The 18,031-nt window shown below is 53.0% G+C and overlaps 5 protein-coding genes across 5 annotated transcripts; 2 read left to right on the plus strand and 3 right to left on the minus strand.

Moving 5' to 3' along the window:
- Positions 1 to 211: 211 nt before the first annotated feature.
- Positions 212 to 1,189, plus strand: JN550_001303 (uncharacterized protein; the record flags this gene model as incomplete). The annotated part of the gene is made up of 1 exon (XM_049311583.1): positions 212 to 1,189. The coding sequence occupies one exon, from the start codon at positions 212 to 214 to the stop codon at positions 1,187 to 1,189; it is 978 nt and encodes a 325-aa protein (XP_049177209.1).
- Positions 1,190 to 1,296: 107 nt separating this feature from the next.
- On the minus strand, positions 1,297 to 1,749 carry JN550_001304 (uncharacterized protein; the record flags this gene model as incomplete). The annotated part of the gene is made up of 1 exon (XM_049311594.1): positions 1,297 to 1,749. The coding sequence occupies one exon, from the start codon at positions 1,747 to 1,749 to the stop codon at positions 1,297 to 1,299; it is 453 nt and encodes a 150-aa protein (XP_049177210.1).
- Positions 1,750 to 2,406: 657 nt separating this feature from the next.
- JN550_001305 (uncharacterized protein) lies at positions 2,407 to 12,172 on the minus strand (the record flags this gene model as incomplete). Its single annotated transcript, XM_049311605.1, has 3 exons — positions 2,407 to 9,097; positions 9,155 to 12,016; positions 12,084 to 12,172. 3 exons carry the CDS (start codon positions 12,170 to 12,172, stop codon positions 2,407 to 2,409), a joined length of 9,642 nt encoding a protein of 3,213 aa, XP_049177211.1.
- Positions 12,173 to 13,001: 829 nt separating this feature from the next.
- Positions 13,002 to 14,975, plus strand: JN550_001306 (uncharacterized protein; the record flags this gene model as incomplete). The annotated part of the gene is made up of 3 exons (XM_049311616.1): positions 13,002 to 13,090; positions 13,268 to 14,417; positions 14,466 to 14,975. The coding sequence occupies 3 exons, from the start codon at positions 13,002 to 13,004 to the stop codon at positions 14,973 to 14,975; spliced, it is 1,749 nt and encodes a 582-aa protein (XP_049177212.1).
- A 388-nt stretch (positions 14,976 to 15,363) lies between these two features.
- On the minus strand, positions 15,364 to 17,835 carry JN550_001307 (uncharacterized protein; the record flags this gene model as incomplete). The annotated part of the gene is made up of 5 exons (XM_049311627.1): positions 15,364 to 16,602; positions 16,656 to 16,695; positions 16,755 to 17,131; positions 17,181 to 17,699; positions 17,752 to 17,835. The coding sequence occupies 5 exons, from the start codon at positions 17,833 to 17,835 to the stop codon at positions 15,364 to 15,366; spliced, it is 2,259 nt and encodes a 752-aa protein (XP_049177213.1).
- Between the last annotated feature and the right edge of the window lie 196 nt (positions 17,836 to 18,031).

An 18,031-nucleotide genomic window follows, 5' to 3' on the forward strand; every position in this document is an offset into this window, starting at 1 on the left:
CACCAGGGAGCTGTGAGCTTACAGCTCAGCTCGGCTGAGCTGAGGAGGGGTAGCTGTTACATAGCTGGCGGCGCCTTGTTGGACAAAACCTCATTCCTAAGACAGCTATCTCCCTGGAGCCTGGGACTATAAAGCCAGCCAAGGATCCCTTGGTCTTCATGACTCGCCCAGAAACCGCCATCGCCAGTAGATGTCACCCGTCACGCTCACCATGTCCCAACTCAAGACCTATCTGGACCTCGTCAAAACGACCGACAACTACCCTCTAGTGGACATTACCCAACTGCCCTATGCTGAAGACCCCGAGAAAGGACTCTATCAGCTCCTGCTGCCTAATGACCTGCGCCCACATGGCTTCATGCTCCCCTCGGTAGTCCGGCAAATGCCATGGACATCCGACTTCTCTATAAGTCACGAACGCCCTAGGACCGTGCAGCTCCTCGACGGCTCGAACGGGTCCAACACGGCAGAAGTTTGTAATGCCGCCTTCAAAAAGGTCATAGACAAGGCCCAGGAGGCCCAGGTCTTCGCGAATCTGCACAAAGTGTGGCCAGAAGACTACAAAGTACTGGGAGCCAAGTACGAAGGCCGGGTCCAGCTCCTGCGCGCGGCAGCTAGTCTATTCGGCGTCTCATGCCGCGGCGCTCACATGACCGTGTATACCCGTACGGAATCGGGCGAGCTCAAGATCTGGGTCCCCCGACGAAGCAAACTCATGCAGACCTGGCCAGGCAAGCTTGACACCACCGTCGCTGGGGGCGTGAGAGCCGAGGAAAGCCCCTTCGAGTGCATTGTCCACGAGGCTGACGAAGAAGCGTCCCTGCCCGAGGCTATGGTCCGTAAGAACGCCCGGCCCGTCAGCGCCATCACCTATGTCGCCGAGAGCGCGGCTGGGTCTGGTGGCGAGTTTGGGCTATGCGTGCCGGATGTGTTGTATTGTTACGATCTAGAGGTGGGCCAAGACGTGGTGCCTCAGCCACAAGACGAGGAGGTTGAGGCATTCTATCTCATGAGCGTGGATGAAGTCAAGGACGCTCTCCTACGAGAGGAGTTCAAAACCAACTGCGCTTCGGTCATGATTGATTTCTTTGTCCGTCATGGTATTATAAATGACGATAACGAGCCGGACTACCTCGAGATCGTCACCAGACTACATCGTCCTCTCCCGGTCCCAACATCCGCCGCTTGAAAGTCACTATGGATAGTTATCTCTTTAGTAGAAGGAGTTAAATGGTGGCATCGTTTCGAATGATGTGCGTATAGAGGACTTGATGAACACTTCAGTTCACCCTTTAATCATTGACCGGCATCCCGCATGACAATAGACATGCCCATCTCCTTAGGCATCGTGTCCTTAAATCCATTCTTCTCATAGAGCCTTCTTCCAGGGAGATCCGCACCCAACGTGATGTATGCTGTTCCCGGGCAGGCGTCCGACTTGATCCGCGCCAGTAGCTTCTTCAAGATGGCATCGCCAAGCCCCCGCCTTTGATGCTCCGGCAGCGTCGCCATGTCTGCGATAAGGAAGTACCAGCCGCCGTCGCCAATGATACGACCCATGGCGACTGCCTTTGTTGGTGCTGTCTCCTCGGTGACGTAACATCCATACCAGCTGCCTCGGATGGCCACAGCTGCTTGTTGGGCTGTTTTCGGCGTCAGTCCAGATGCGGTGCGCAAGTGTACATAATCTTCCACCAAGGGATATCCATCCTGTAGGATGTAACCTGCTGCGAGGCTGCTTGTAGACATGTCGCGTAGTTTCTCAGCTGCCTACTGGAACTATACTTGGTGGCGGCTTTTTAATGTTAAAGCCACGAAGACTGGGTCCTGTAGCCCCCTTTCTAGAAACAATTGGAAAGGGAATAAATGAAGAAGTGGGTGTGTCTTTTATTCACACGACTTTGTTGTGGTCGCTTTCTGGAGTTGCAATTTGAAGAAGGATGGCGTGTTGCCTGGAGCCGTGTTTCAAGCCGATACGCAAGCCGAAGCCGACAGGTTCGTAGTGCTTTCACCGCCTCGGAGATGCTTCGGCTCGGCTCAGGACGCCAAAGAATGACTCAACGCGCGTTTTATACTGGAACGCGGACGCAAAAGGTGACACCAAGTCACCTGGCCACTCTTTGGAATGTCATGGACATCGCCTTAAGGGAAAGAAGATTCTTATTAACACTGGTAATACTAATGATGATAATAATGCCTCCGTGGAATTGCATTATGCAGACCCTATCCCATGCATTAAAAGAAACAAATGATGAAAACTCCCCCAAGGCGCCTTCGCTATGAATACCGATGACCTGATTTGCCATCGCTCTCTACTTTTTTCACACCCTCCGTATAGTTCCTTCAGCCAAAGTGACTTCAGAGTTGATAGTCTCTATGACAACACGAAAATTGTCATGAATTATTTTAGGAAGATCCTAAAATCCGCTCGTAGGCATCCTCGACCTCGCCCGCCAGCTCCAGAAGACTCACGATGACGATCTGGTGCGTCAGGTTCGGCAGTCTGTCGCGATGCAGTCCGATCCACTCCAGGGGCGGCGTGGCCTCGCCCATGTCCCTGAGTTGGGGGGTCTCGATGATGGGCGGCTCGAGTGCGACGTACTCGTACTTGGACTGCGGAACGTTGACTTCGGCTGTAATCTTCTGCTGCTCCTTCTTTTTGTGCTCATCACCGCCGGCGCCGCCTTCTTTGCTGTCGTCAGCAGGCGCGTCTGGAACACCAGTGACTTTGATGGCAGACATCTCTGGCAGCTCGCGGCCCCACACCGCCGCGAGTGATTTGGAGTGGTTGGCCACCATCCCGCGGATGTAGCTGATACGGGAGTAGTTCCAGCCAACCTCGACTTTGCCTTCGAAAGCCGACTTGAATATGTAGTCGATGCTACGGGCCTCGGGCATCTGCCATGTCTGCATGATGGCCTCTACTTTGGGGACTTTGAGGATTGTGCCACCACGAGAACCGGTAGCAGACGCCGCCACGTCCTCAACTGATATCTCAGAGACAGCCTTAGGCGCTGAGACGCGCCTGACACCAGCGAGGCCGATTCGCAATTGTCCGAGTGTCAAGCCTAAGATACTGTGGATGCGGCGCTGTTCCATAGACGCAGCAAACCGGGCTTGCGCGTTGAGGGCCTCGAGCTTGAAGACCTGATTATCTGAGAACGTACTAGGGAAGACACCTAGGTTGAGGGCCTTAAGAGTGACAACGACATCCGTGTCAAGGGAGATCGGCGACCTTGCTACCGGCACGCCGTGGTCTGGCTTACTAGGGCTGGGATGCGCCAAAGTTCCCGGGGCCGTGAGAGACCTGCGCTTCATGAATTTTTCTATGTCCCGCAGTGAAGACTCGTAGTTGGCCTTTCGTTCTTGGATGAGCCTTTGCACAGCTTGCCAAAGTGCAACAGCTGAAGCTGCCGAGGTGGTTATACCAAAGACCTGTACAGCTTCGCCGTCAAAGCTTGCCACGAGCCTATCACCGCTGCCCTCTCTGCGCCGACGTACATTGTACATGAGAAACTCCATTGACGTGATGTCGGCGACCAAGAATGCCTGGTAGTCAAACGCAGCCTTCAGTCTAAATTGACTAAACCCGATAGAAGCCTGGATCCGTGGCGTCTCGTTTAGAGCAGCTTCTCGCTCTGGCCACTCTATGGATGTGCGGAGTTTGAAATTCTGTAGCGCCACGAAACCGCTCAGGCGGCCAATGCAGTCAACGCTGATTTTCTGGAACCCGAGACAAAGGTTCTGTTCCCAGTCTGATGTTTTCTTGGACGAGATCCAGAAGTCTGAAATGGCAAAAACAGATTTGCCAAGTGACTGTCCCAGGTCGACATTAACATCCAGGGCAGCGAAGGAGATCGTAGCAGTCCATGGGAACGCGGCGGTAGCGGCAACTTGTTGATATCGCTGGACGAGATGTCCCTGCGTAGACTCTGCCGAGGGGGTGGAGACTGGTGCTGCAGAGGCTTGACGTACTTCTCGTGGTATCCAGATTTCACGGAAAAGCAAAAAGTCCTGTAGCTGCTTGGCGTTGATGTCAACCTTTACAGGACTAACTTTGAGGATGGCAGATAGACCACTTGTGCCACTGACATGCTTACTGTTCATCAGCGACAGAACAATAGAGTCGACCTCAAAGCGTCCGGTATGCTCCCTCGAGTACACGTGTTGTACAGAAGTCTGCAGGTTGGTGAAAGCACCGGAGATGGCAAAGAAGTTTCCGTGGTCAACTGAATGCACTGTGTTGACAGTAATGTATATGTCCTCGAAACAAGCAGTCGCAGCAACTCTGGCGATTGGTTGACAGCTAAGTGTGAACTCCTGTTTGCAAATGCGCAATCCAAGGTTCAACTTCGTTCGCCCCAAAACTGCGCTTGGATCAGCAGTGAGGAGATTCTCTTCCTCAGCAGGCTTGCTGTTGGAAGCGTGACTGCTTTTGCTCGCTGGTGTACTTGGCGTGGGTGGTTGCTTGTCATGATCACTGACTACTTCTTTGATGCTAGATGTGATATCCATGATTAATGGCACGACAGTCGGATATAGAATGTTGCGTGACGCGTCAATCTTGATCTCTCCATAAAAGGCGGGATCCTCCTTGCCATCATCCCGATACTCTGTCTTCCAGGCAAGGCCAGGCGACTTGAGAACGGTGCTGCTACTAGATTCGTCGGCGCTGAATTGCCCATATTTACCAGCCAAGGTAGGTCGCGTTGTCCGCGTTGCTATCAGACTCTCTGGCCCTTCCACTTGTCTCCTGCCGGATAGGTAGACCACAGCTCCAGCGAAATCGGCATCAACCAAGCAAGACTCCAGCCTTTTGCTTCCGAAGAATGAACGCTGGCGAGTTTTGATGGGCGTGTCAGCCGGCTTATCAGTGGCGACAAGAGGTGTCCAGTTTGACGACGCTTGCTGTACATTTTTGATGGAAAGTCCGATCGAATCAGAGAGGTTGGACGCAGGGATGATAAAGCCAGATGTGAGGCGTAGATCTAGCGACTTCCCAACGGCTTGGAAGGCAAGACGGCGGGTATCCAAGGTAGAGACGAAGGCAACATTGAATATGATCTCGGGAAGAAGTGCCGAGTTGTGAGACCGAAGAATCCTCTCTTGTCCTGGGGGGACCATTTGCAGCTGGAAGTTCTCGATAGTAAGCTTCGCGGCATTTTGCTTTCGACTGGCGAACTCGATTCTCTGAAAGGACAGAACGAGGTCTTCTTGCCCGGCCGCAACATATTCAGAGTCGGGGGCGACGAGCCAGCATAGTTGAATGTCGCTGATCTCGAAAGAGTACGTGATTGACGCGAAGAACGAATCAAATATATCGCTGTTGGCGTCATCTTCTTCCTCTTCCTCTTGGTCGTTAATCGCGATGCGAGGTCGGGATTGCCGCAGCCGTTTCTGCAAGTACTCAATCTCTCTCGTAGTGTCGAGGTCTTTTATCTTGTCCCCCATGTAACCCACCACATCCACAAACGTGGAGACAGTATCGGATGATAGATTTACTTCGAAACCATTGCTTTTGAAATCAAACGACCTTCGGTCAGACCCGTCGTCCATTTGTTTAGTAGTGGCGGTAACCAGAGCGCTGAAAGCCAAGTTGCCACACGTCCGCATAGACTTCTCATCGGCACCTTTCTGAATATCAAATGTGATCTGGCGAAGATTGACGTGAACTTCGGGGTTCTCGAGAACTGGTCCGTGAGGCTCCAATCGATTAGCAAGCTCGAAATGTACACTTGCCAGACAGAACGACAAGTGCGCCCTGGGTTCAATGTCGGATTTGATAGGAGCCTGCCCAAAGATCTCAATGCCTGCCAATGTGGTGTGTACGGTATACACCAACTTCTCTCCACTTGCAGCGGCATTCTTCTCCCGGGCCTGATCTGGTGGACCGAATATCTCCTCGACATGCTCCTGGATGACTTTGCCTTGTTGCTGCAGATCATTGATTGCATTTGACATTTCGGGCCGATTGAGTGCTGTGAGAAGGCTATAGACCGCCGAGGCATCTAACTGCACCAGTTCAACAGACGCAAAGACTGAGACAGCATGCTCTCCCTGCCCCATCTGGCTAGTGATCCGGCCATTTGTGGGTGGAATCTGGAGTAGAGAAATACTCCGAGGCGCGTTGTTGACTTTTATCTGAATGTCATGGGAGTTTTCCTTGATGTCGAAGTCAAATATGACCTCCTTGCCAAAGTTGGCCGCCATGGCTGCTCTTGCTACAACGCCTTTGACCGTGTATGTGAGGGATCGGAGGAGCGGCAGGCTTATAGTGTAAGTGTTCAGGAACATGGCGAGATTGACCCGAAACGAGGATAGTCGTTCCGTTATCTTCGGCTTCGGGGATTGAGGTTTTGGAGCTGCAGGGAAATGCTTCTTCAGTTGGTAAAGCTGTGCAACCTCATCACGAACAATCGTATCCAAGACTTCCGTTAGGACGATTGGATCTTGTTTTACAGCTAGCTTCAGGTCCTGACTGCTTGCTGTGGCTTTAATAGTATGGACTGAGGTTTGATTGACGAGCTGTAATTCGTGAGAGATGAAGACACTAGGTCCTCGCAGCCGCAGGGTGGATAGAGGTTGTTGGTGACTTCGAAGCTTGGTGGTAACAGTATCACATGCAAGAACCGCATTTGTATCTGTAAGGCCAGGTCTCCTTGCCATCAGCACGGAGATCGTCAAATCCTCACTTTGAGTGTCTGACTTCAGGTTGACAGTCTCAAGTACCACAGACCCTTGGTCAAGAGCGAGCACAAAATGAAATGACATGGGTCGCTCAGGTACTATGGGTTCTGCTCGATCCTCCCGAACATTCTTCGTTTTGAGGTCTGTTGTTTGGGGGCGTGCTTGATGATAGAACCGCAGAATATCTTCCGTGAGCTCCAGCAGTTCCCAATTGAGGTTGATGCCAGCCTGGGCGCAATACATGTTCACTATCATTAGAGGACCCTCGACCTTGCCAGTTGCGTTTTGCGTTTCCACCAGCTGGGTTTCCTGAGACTGCAGTCTGATGGTGATATCCATGGCGTACAGCTGATTCTGCTTGGGGCCGGGGTCGAGTACGAAGGCAGCCTCCTGTAAGCGAAGAACGGCCATGACGGGGGTGTGGTCCGACGTTGCGTTATCCAGCTCAATGGGTTTCCCGAATATGTTGCTGATCAACGCAGATTTATCGGTGTCTTCCAGATCCCAACTACGCCATTTTGAAAACGCTTGGGTTACTTTCTGTTTCACATCCTCAGGATACGCCAGATCTGTGCTCACGCAACTTAGACTGAGTTGCTCCTTGTCTTCATGAGATCGAGTATTCCAGACTTGCCGCATTCTGGAAACCAGCTTCCACGAGTCTTGTGTCCTGAGATGCTCCGTGGCCGCCCTCAGAATGGCGGATGGCCTTACTATGAAAGATGGATCCTTCGTCAAGTGACTGTCGGCCATCAAGCTGTAAGTGAAATGCTTTAGGCGTCGGTCTCCTCTAGATAAAGTGGCGGAGAATAGTTCGCCCATGTCAGAGGCGAGAACATTCGTCCTGTGTATCAGTGCAGCAAGGTACTCAATCTTGCTTGAAGACAATGTTGATCGCACAGTACGGATGTCGCCGTCGATGTATGTAACATCTCGAGAGCCCATAGATAGCATTACTTGTTCCACGTTGGCTTTGACGGCTGCATGAGTGTGGTCCATGTCTGCGAAGCGCTCGGCTGCTGTTATTTCAGCCGAATCCATCCTGAAATGGAATGACGCTCGTGTTTTGCCAGAAACTTCACCTGCTTGTGGCGTACGTTTCTCTGATCGAGCAGCCAGAGCCAAATTGGTGATAGCTATATCGTACTGGTCCTGCTCTGCATGTTGAGGTTCTGGTGAGTCGAGCTCGGAACAGTTCAGAAAACGCAAATTAGCATGCGGTATTCGAATAACAAACTCATCAATGTCCGCTTTCATTTTTCTCTGTTTTTCGGAACCAAAAATTTTTGACATCGCCCCAATTTGCAAATCGTCTAGGATGTCCTGAGGATCTGTAGGTTGTAATGCGTTCAATAGTGAGGCAATGTGCTGCAGAGAAGTCGCGTTTAGAAATGCAGTCACGCCAGAAGGCAACTCAACGAGAAAACTGGTGTACGCCGAGCCTTCACTGAAAATGTCGGGGGATACATCGTCGAGTCCAAATTGCGAGGTTTCTGGGGCTGCGTCGCCTTCCGCTTCTATGCTTCGCAAGGTTGCTTCTTTTGTCTCGGGGCGTATATTCTCAAGCGGGAAATAAGGGGCAAAGAATTGGCTGGAGAAAGTAACAGTATTGTGCAATAACTCTCTTCTATCGTTGTGGTCAGTAGGTGCACTGTAAAACGCGGAGTGGCGTCCTGTAGAAGCCGAGTACTCTCTATGGGGCAGGATAGGGCGTCCATCCCGGGCTTGTGCCATTCGTGAAGATTTGATGGAGGCAGGCCGGCGCACACTGCTCGTGCTTTCAGCCCCGAGTGACAAGAAGGAGCTTTTGCTTCGCAAAGGCTCAGACCGGTGTGACGATCCCAGCGTCGAAATAGTTCTCTTCTCAGCATCGTCTTGATCGTGCCCAAGGCTGATGGGTTGAGGCACCATAGGGACACTTTGGGCAAGCTCATCGACGGCATCGGGTGCAAGTGGATCGAGCATTTCGGGAAGCAGAAGGAACTCGGTGCGATGAGTACGTTGATCTTCTCGACGCACGAGTTCTTGCTGCATCTTTCTCGCTTCAGTAAAATCCGGCTTCCTGCCGATTAGCGCAAATTGGATGCTCGTCTTGAGAAGGGCTTCGGTTTCCACTTTGCCATGCAGTCTCGATTTGTGTCTCGCTGCGGACTCGGAGTCGACACATGCTATCTGCAAATCTGGAATACCAATGTTGGCTCGCTTTGAGTAATGGGTCCTGGCCCAGTCGTTGAACTCTACGTTGATCTTCCCGGTGGAGAAGAGAAATGCGGCTTCTTCGACATGCAACCATAACTGGATCGACTCGACGTAGACCCGGAGGAATGTAACATCGTACATGACCACGGAAGAATATGGGATGAGTGCATTCTCGTCGTCGTCAAGCGAAAAGCCGAAGGCTTTGCCCCCACTGATAAGAGTTGTCAGAAACTCAGTAGTGCATTCGCCGGTGACTGCTCCCACAGACAAGTCCCAGTTGCACAAATAGGTGGGTTCGGTAGGCGGCAGCCCAAACAGACGATGGCCGTACACTCCGAGTCCATCAATGTACATCTGAGTGCTTGACGTGGCACTCAATGGACTAATCATGCCGTCGTCATCATTGCCCAAGGACAGACTGAGAGGGTTCAGATCAAAATCCAGGTCCATGTAATAATTGGTGAAGCGAAGATCAGCAGCTAAGCCGGCTGATTCGATAGTGACATGCCGCTTCGCTGAATAGAGATTGGCAGGCAGCAGAACTTTTGGGTCGTCTGCTCTGATGCTGAGCATAACGTCCAAGTCGTTGGATTTTTTGCTGGGAGGTCGTGTCGCAGCCTCAGCCTCCGAATTGCTCTCCTTCAGGCGCAACATTTCCTGGTACTCATCCAGAGTCTTAAAGTGAATATGGTCGCCGAAATAATTGTCCTTGAGCTGCAGGAAATACCGTATAAGGAAGCCGTAAAGAGTGAAAAAAGGCGACTGTCCTGTGACGTTGAGGACTAATGTGTCAGTATTGCCTGGTGCCGTTGTCGAATTGTAGTGGTATTTGCCGTCAAGAGCAAGATTTTCCAATTGCCCGATATCCTTCGACGTTAGGAATGTAGCCTGAGTGTTCCACGTTGGAAGGTGCAGAGCCAGGTTCAGCAGGTCGGCTTGAACGTTGAACGGCACCGCATTCTTGCTTGGGCGATATGTATCCAGGGATATACAAGTCTCCGCTTTGAGCATCGGGCTGGAAAGAACCAGGTACGTGTTGTCCTCGAATTCGGTTGGATTGTTGACAATATTGACATCGTTGACGTTCAGATAAAGCTTCAAGTCGCGGAATCGGAGGTTCAACAGGTACTTGAAAGGCACAAAGAGGAGATAATCCTGCGGTGGCCCACTCCCCCAGTCATCAATGAGATCAATCAGCAAGAATATGTGGTCTCTGAGAATGAACAGCTCAAGCTCGTCACCTTCAATGTCAAATCGCCAGTTGCGGAGGCTGTTCCATTTCAGAGGGGCTGACATGTCACACGAGATGCGCTGCGTGCCTGATCTCCACAGTGTCCCATGATTCACGCTGGTAGAGACCTCAGTTGTAGGAAGCTCAATGTCCAGCGTATTGCTATATCCCGAGAGCCCTGCTTGCATATCCATGGAGTAGGACACTGTAGCATTTGGGCCGACTTTGATATCAAGCCACCCAAAAGGTCGCTGTTGGGCGGCTGTGCTAGGAGGATTTTCCTGGTTGGCCCTTTTCCCTCTCCGTCGTTCGTGCTTTTCGTGTTGTCGTAATTCAGTAACCTCCTTCTTCCATCGCCAGTTTTTCGAGTCCTCTCTGGTAGGGATTCTCAGTGTAACCTCCTTGTCAATTTCCAAGAAAAATTTGAACTTCGTCGGAACCCGATCAAGACCAGGCTGAAGCGGTTTTGCCGGGACCGCATCTTTACTCAAGGTCGGGTTGAATATTCTTTGCAGCTCAGCTCGATGTCTATCTGCCCATGGACCATAGTTAATGATGCCACCACTCACGGCTAGGTTGATCGCCCAGGCTGGCGGCGTTGTGCCATTGATGTTGTTGGGTTGGGATGGATTATCTGACTCGAAGTGGCTCCTCGCCACCTTGCCTGGCACATCCCAAAATATTGTCAAAACCGCTTCTGGGCTGTCCAGGATCGTATTGATGGCAGCGTACTCAACGGCAGACCAACGCAGCTTGTCGTCCTCGTCATCATCATTCAGGTAGCGAGAAAGCCCCTGCCAATGGTTCGAGCCAGGTATCTGGCTATCAGCTGGCATTGGTTCATTTCTCGAATGCACCGAGAAGGACTCGACAGATCGCCTCCAGTAGGGCACCATGTCACGTAACCTACCAAGCACCTTTCGGCGATGGCGCCTGAAAAAATGCCGAGGGGCAAAGGGTCCAGAACTTAGGACAGTCTGCTTATCCCTGGCCGCTCTAGCAAGCTGGTCCTCCTTGTAATCGCTATTCTCTTTCATCTCGAGGATTGGGTGCTCAAACCGGATCTTGAAGATTTGTCTGTACGGGTCAACAGTTTCACAGCCCGAAGCATCAATCTCTCCGTCTAGGGAGGTGGACTTGATAACCAGTACGGCCTTGGTGTTCTCGTTTCCCATGACCACAGCGGCTTTCTGGCACTCAAAGTGGATGGGCAGAAGTTGCAGCATCAGGGGCATCTCTTGGTTGACCGCAGAGGTATCCCCATCACCATCTGTCAGCGATGTTGGCGAGGACCTGAGTCCATACCCGTCCGCAGAGTGTTTCTCCTCATTGGACGTCTCGGAGCTTCGTTTATCGGCCGAAACCTTGGAATCCAGTTTGTTGAGCTGCTCCTCGACCTTTTGCGAGGCCTTCTGCAACCGATGCCGTGGCTGTTGGTCGTGGTCGGCCTTCTCGGTGGTTTTCTCATCTAACGTGACCGGATCGGCCATTCCGGCCAGAATGGAGTCATAGACAGGACTGCGGTTGTAAACAAACCACTCGAGACCCGAGACAGCAATGTTGATCCGACATGGCAACCTGGCGGCCTTGTCCTTCTTGTCAGACGTGTTCTCCGAATCCCCCTCCTTGCTGAGCTTGCTGGGCTTCGAGAAGCCAAGGTCGACATCCCGAACCCTCCATAGCCAGTACGACCAAGTGACGTGTCCATTCTGTATCAAGATGGTCTCGTTGTTCCCGTGATATCGAAAGCCAGTGAAGAAGATTCGGCCGGCCAGCAAGGAGACCTGGAGAGCCTGGATGTCGACATAGATCTTGTGCTTGTTCCATACGTAGAGTCGGATCAGATACGAGACGAAGGACGCAAATACTCTGTTAAAGTAATTGAGGAAGAAGATGGCGCTGCAGTATGCGTCAGCTGGCTCTGGGCGGCGGGTATCACGAAAGGGGCAGAATATGCACGACTTACAGTACACCACAGCCGATCAGAATGCCCAGGAAGCTGGGGTTGAAGTTGGTCCAGCGCGTGCTCTGGTCCTCGCTGCCCAGGTCGGCCATGGCAACTGCAGGTCGGACGACGAGGTGCGCCACCAACCTCTGTGATGGCCCAATTGCGTCCCCGTTCCCTACCACGTCCGGTCGGCAATTGCAGCTACGGGGAGCACGGAGCCTCGGTCCATAGCTGTGTCGATGTACGGCGACGTTGTCGAGCGGTGGAAGGTCGCGTCGGAAGTGTAAGTTGCAAGGAATCCAGTATGTTGGTTCGTCGAGACGGCTTCACGCGCGATGCTCTACCGCGGTCCGTCCAAAATGCATGTACCCTACCTCCTCTAAGGTAGGTACGACGACTCACTAAAGGCGGTGGTTAAATTACAGGCGATGACGCGCCTTGATTAGTGGGAGTCTGCAGCACTGAGCTGCTGTCGTGGTAGGCCGGCGCCGGGGTGGTGGGCGGCCCTGCTCCAGCTAGCTGCTAGCGCCCGTTTTGCAGCTCTGCGTGTCGCACGGGGGGAGAACCTGGGCCTGTTGGGGGCCATGGATGACTTACGTACTCGCCGTAATGCTCCCCCTGTTCCCCCCGTCCCCCGGGACGTAGTGGTTATCGCCGCCACCAGCACTGGTTATCGGGCCACATGAGCTGCATCGACCCCTGCACTTCTCCAATGTCGGGTCTCTCTGGTCGACGCGCGGAGCTTTTGAACCGCCAGGGTCCCTACGTCAACTCGCATCATTCCTCCTACGCCCACGGTCCCTCGTCCTCGTTCTCGTGTAGCTGCCTAGATAACCCCGAAGGAGCGTATGCGGTGCAGCATGTCTTCGTGTTGTTGATGTCCCTGCCTCTTCTCCTGATCTCTCAAACCGTTGAGAAGGCTAGTACCGCGACATCATGGCCGGCGGCACGGGCAGCAAGTTCACGGCCGCGGCGACTACCACCGCCGGCGTTGCGTCCATAGCCGCAACGCTGCTCTCAATCATGTAAGTTGATGACGTTGCGCAACCCGACCCATCTACGTCCTCCCAACTCATTCCACACGATGCTGACTCTCTGCCGCTGCCGTCCAGCTCAATATGGCTTCAACTGTACGTCTGACAAGCAATCCCGAACACGCACCCCGTCCCGCGTCGTGTCGCGTGATGTTGACACTCTTGCAGCAAGAACTATCGGAAACCTCTCCTCCAACGATATGTCGTGCGCATCCTACTGATGGTCCCCATCTACTCCATTTCATCATGGGTTAGCATGGTCTCTCTGACGGCCGCCTCCGTTCTCGACCCCATCCGGGATATATACGAAGCCTTCACCATCTACACCTTTTTCCAGCTGTTGATCAACTACATGCACGGCGAGCGCTCCCTCATCATCATGACACACGGCCGAGCCCCGGTCCACCACCTCTGGCCACTCAACCACGTTCTGCCCAAGGTCGACATATCCGACCCGTACTCCTTCTTGGCCATCAAGCGGGGCATCTTGCAGTACGCCTGGCTGAAGCCCATACTCGCCATCGCCGCCATAGTCATGAAAGCCACGGGTGTCTATCAGGAAGGCTACATAAGTGCGACTTCTGGATACTTCTGGAGTGGTATCATTTACAACATTAGCGTCACCGTCAGTTTATACTCCCTCGGCCTCTTCTGGGTCTGTATGCACCAGGATCTAGTGCCCTTCCGTCCTGTGCCCAAGTTCTTGTGCATCAAGCTCATCATCTTTGCCTCGTATTGGCAAGGCTTTTTCTTGTCCATCTTGGTCTGGCTGGGCGCCATCCCCGACGATGTCCAGGGCTATACGTCGGACAACCTGGCTGCTGCCATTCAAGATGCTCTCATCTGCTGCGAGATGCCCATCTTTGCCGTTGCCCACTGGTATGCCTTCTCGTGGCATGACTTTGCCGACAACAGCATTTCAGCCGCAAGGATGCCCGTCAAACATGCCGCACGCGACGCATTCGGGGTAGTTGATCTTATTGAAGATTCCAAGGAAACGTTCAGGGGCGACAAGTACAGCTACCGAGTGTTTGACTCGACGGGGAAAGTTATTGCCCATGAGGATTCCAGCTCCAGGTTCGCAAGACTGAAGCAGGGTATGCGATACAAGCGGGGAGGCGAGGCCAAATACTGGATTCCACGGCCTGAGGAAGTCAGGGGCGAGGTGAGCGCAAATACGCCGCTCTTGAACTCGAATGGTGGCCCAAGCGGTCAGACGCCCAAGTATGCCGGCGGTGCCACTGATGAGACAAACCTTGACCCTGATGACGAGAGTCTCTACGATAAAGCCCGAGAGCTGGAGTTCGGGGATTGGAATGTGAGTATCCCGATGAGGAACCTGAGATGCCTGCTAATTACGACGTAGTACCCTGTTATCACAGCCAACATACCGTCACGGGAACGCTGGGTTGCCCATGCTTCTGTTTACCAGGTCCCTTCTGGTGCATGGAACGCCGTCGGTGGGGGTATATCGGTGCATAGCAGCAGACCACAGGCTCAGTCGTCAGCCAGTACTGATACATTGAGCAACAAGTTGAAAAAGGGGAAGGGGAAGGAAAAGGAGAAAGAAAGGAAAAAGGGCTCGTTTGACGTACCTTCAGCAGGAAGCCCCACAGAAGCTCGAAAGCCCGTAGCAGAAGAATCGGCGGCATCGCAAGCACAGGGGCCTCTTGGGGCACCAGTTCTCGAGACTTCAGACCCGCAGATTCTACAGGAGGAGGCGGATGAGGAAGCGGTTGAAGACGCAGTCGAGGAAGAAGATGAGACCTTCCAGATAGGGGAGCCGACTCCAGACGAGACCGAGGACTCGAGGAGTCCCCTGTATGGATCCGGTCCCGAGGATGAGTTCCAGAATCCTTGGGGGAGTAGCCATTGACCCGGGCCCGAATGAATGATCTTGTTTTGGCATAATGTTAGATACCCAGGAACAACTTGTGTGTATTAAGCATAGCGTAGGTGTTTGAGACATCACGGACGTGCAATCTGCAATTGGAATATATCTTTCGGTTGATTCTTTGGGTGTCTTGATACTTGTGAACCAAGCAATACGTTGTCGACAAAGTGTCGCAATGCCTACTGGTATATATAAATCATATATCACTTACACTTCTTTAAACTTCTACACAATCTCCCAATACGTAGATCTGTTCCATAACAGACGCCCCCTGACATCACTATTGCGTTCCGTTGAAATTGCCACGCATTAGCAGGAGCATCCACCACAGCACAACAACCAGAGCGCCGAAGACGGACAAGGCCTCATCCTATGGGCGGCTTCTCTTGACCTTCCTGGGGCTGGAGGTGCTTCCGCTCCCACTGGCTGGACTCGGCGGTGGCGGGCCGGTGTCCCAGCGCACGGGTTCGACGCCCAGCACGAAGTCGAGCGTACCGCCATCCGCGAAGACGTCGTCCCAGCTCACCCAGGCCTTGTCCCACGCCTGGCCGTTGACCCGCAGGCTCTGCACGTAGTAAGCGTCCTCGCCGCTGCCCGTCGTGGTGATGCGCAGGTCGCGGCCCCCGCCCAGGTGCATGGTCAGGTCGCTGAACCACGGCGAGCCGATCAGGAACGTCGTCTGGCCCGTCAGCGGGTACAGGCCCAGCATGACCCACAGCACCCAGCTCTCCATGGCGCCCGCGTCCGAGTTGCCCGGCAGGCCGCCGGGCGTCGGGGCGTATCGGGTCTTGGCGACGGAGCGCGTGTGGTAGACGGTCCGGTCCTGGCGGCCGACAAAGTTGAACAGGTACGGCGTCGTGAAGCTGGGCTCGTTGCCCGGGTTGAACAGGTTGTCCGTGAACATGAGCTCGAGCCGTTGGATGAAGGCGTCCGTGCCGCCCGACAGCTCGATGAGGTGCTCCATGTCGTGGTGTGCATTGAATGAGTACTCGGTGGGAAGGGCCTCGTAGTAATAATCACCCCAATAGCATCCGCCACAGGACACAGGGTCCTGGTTGATGAACGCTCCACTGGGGTTGATGGGGCCTAGGAATCCAGTAAAGTTTCCGTGGGTCATGTTTGGATTCCATTGGTTCCTCCAGTTCTGCGAGCGCGAGAGATACTTTGCAGCATCCTCCGTCTTCTCGAGGCCGGACGCCACCTGATGTAGCGCAAAGTCGTTGCCGGCGTACTCGATAGCCCGGCTCACTGAGCGGCCATAGGTTGTGGTGATATAGCCGTGCTCAAGCCAGTCCGGGAGAGCACCTCTTCCTTCTTTTGTTGAGGAGCTCTTATCCCTCGGGTCATTGTTGTTGGCCGGCACCACCTCCGCGTCCGTGACCATAGCCGAGTAAGCGTCCTCCCAGTTGACGGCTCCTCGGACCCCCTTGACATATGCATCAGCCAGTACGTTGTCGGCGTTCGATCCACCTTGTGTTGCCCCATTCCAGAATGAAGAACGCGCATCAGGCATGAAGCCCTCGTTACGCCAGATATCTACAAGAGAGCGAATGAACTCTTCGTAGGCGGCAGGTTGGATAATGTGAAACAGGGAGGTGGTACATCGAAACTAGAACTCATCAGCAACTGTGAAAACCCGGGGAGAATCAGAATCCGGCATACCAGGTCCCAGAAAGTGAAGATATCATCGTAATATGGCTCGCTTGATGTCCATAGGGGGTTTCTCCGGTCTTATTTGTCGGGATGATGCTCATGTGATACAACGAACTATACAGAAGCTGCAACTGAGTAACGTTCGAAGTGTCTTCAGTTGTGACTTTGGACAAGACATCATTGGTCCAGGCTACCTTGGCGTCCTCCTCAAGATTGGCCAGTGTCGATTCCACTTTGATTTCGGCCTCGACGTTATTGCAGGCCTGAGCTGATGAGGTAAAGGAGACTCCAACTCTCGATGCTACTCTCGTTGAATTGAATGTGAACACAGCTCCAACACGCGAGTCCGATGTAACCGTCGTCGAAGTACTGTACTCTGCCAGTGTTGTCGCCAAGGGAGCTGTCCCTTGGAACGTCTTAAAGTTTGAGGGTTGGTCAAAGTAGCCACAAAAGTAAACCGTCCACTCTGGTGCACGATTCCACCCCTAAAGGCTGCATAAGCTATTGCATCTTATGGAAATTGCGGGCACTTACATTATCATATGAGCCGAACCCTTCGTATCTCGTTGGTATTCCGTCAGCACCGACAACGACGGTCATGTTGCCCCTCCGATAACTCTGGCCAAGACCCTGACCACGATATGAAGGAAGCACGTGGGATACATCAACAATAATGTTAGGGGATGTTGTCGTGCTTGGAAAAGTATAATTGTACAACCCCGCGCGCTTTGTTGCACCGAGCTCAACCACTGTGCCACTGCCGAGGGCAGCCTTGTAGTAGCCGATTCTCGTCACGTCTGTCGCTGCTCTCGTCTCATTGTGGTCGAGTAGAGGGTTTTCGACAGCTTTCGTCCATGGCATCTGGGAAACTACGCCATACTTCGGTGCACCTCCAGTTCCACTCTCATGGAGCATGCTGAAACCAGTGAAATTACCGGTGGCTTGATAACCCGAATAACTGTCGGAGCCAGTATACAAGTCGGGTCCCAGCTTGGTTATGCCCAGCGGCAAGGTAACACCCGGGAAGGTATTACCTCCGTTGGTATCGCCAGTCTAAATTGAAATGAGTCCTCACGACTTGGGGGTTGTGAAGAGCTAAACTTACATCGGGCAACACATAACTGGTAAGATCTTGTGCAAACGCCGCCGAAAGAGTCGTACAAGCGCACAGGATCTTTAAAGTACGCATTGCGATAGACTGTCGAAGTAATTACATGCAGGAAAGACGTGTACTGCCACCACTACCCATTAGAGTCTTTATTGTCGAGCGCAAAGTGCCTGAAGACCTAAAGCCTTCAACTTCACATGCCAAGGAAACTATAGTCGGGGTGTCGCACTCGAGCTCTGTGGAGTTCAAGTCACGACTTATACCACACGTGTTGACT

This window comes from Neoarthrinium moseri (genome assembly GCF_022829205.1).
Source record: "Neoarthrinium moseri strain CBS 164.80 chromosome Unknown scaffold2_Wmoseri_CBS_16480, whole genome shotgun sequence".
Classification (NCBI taxonomy): domain Eukaryota; kingdom Fungi; phylum Ascomycota; class Sordariomycetes; order Amphisphaeriales; family Apiosporaceae; genus Neoarthrinium; species Neoarthrinium moseri.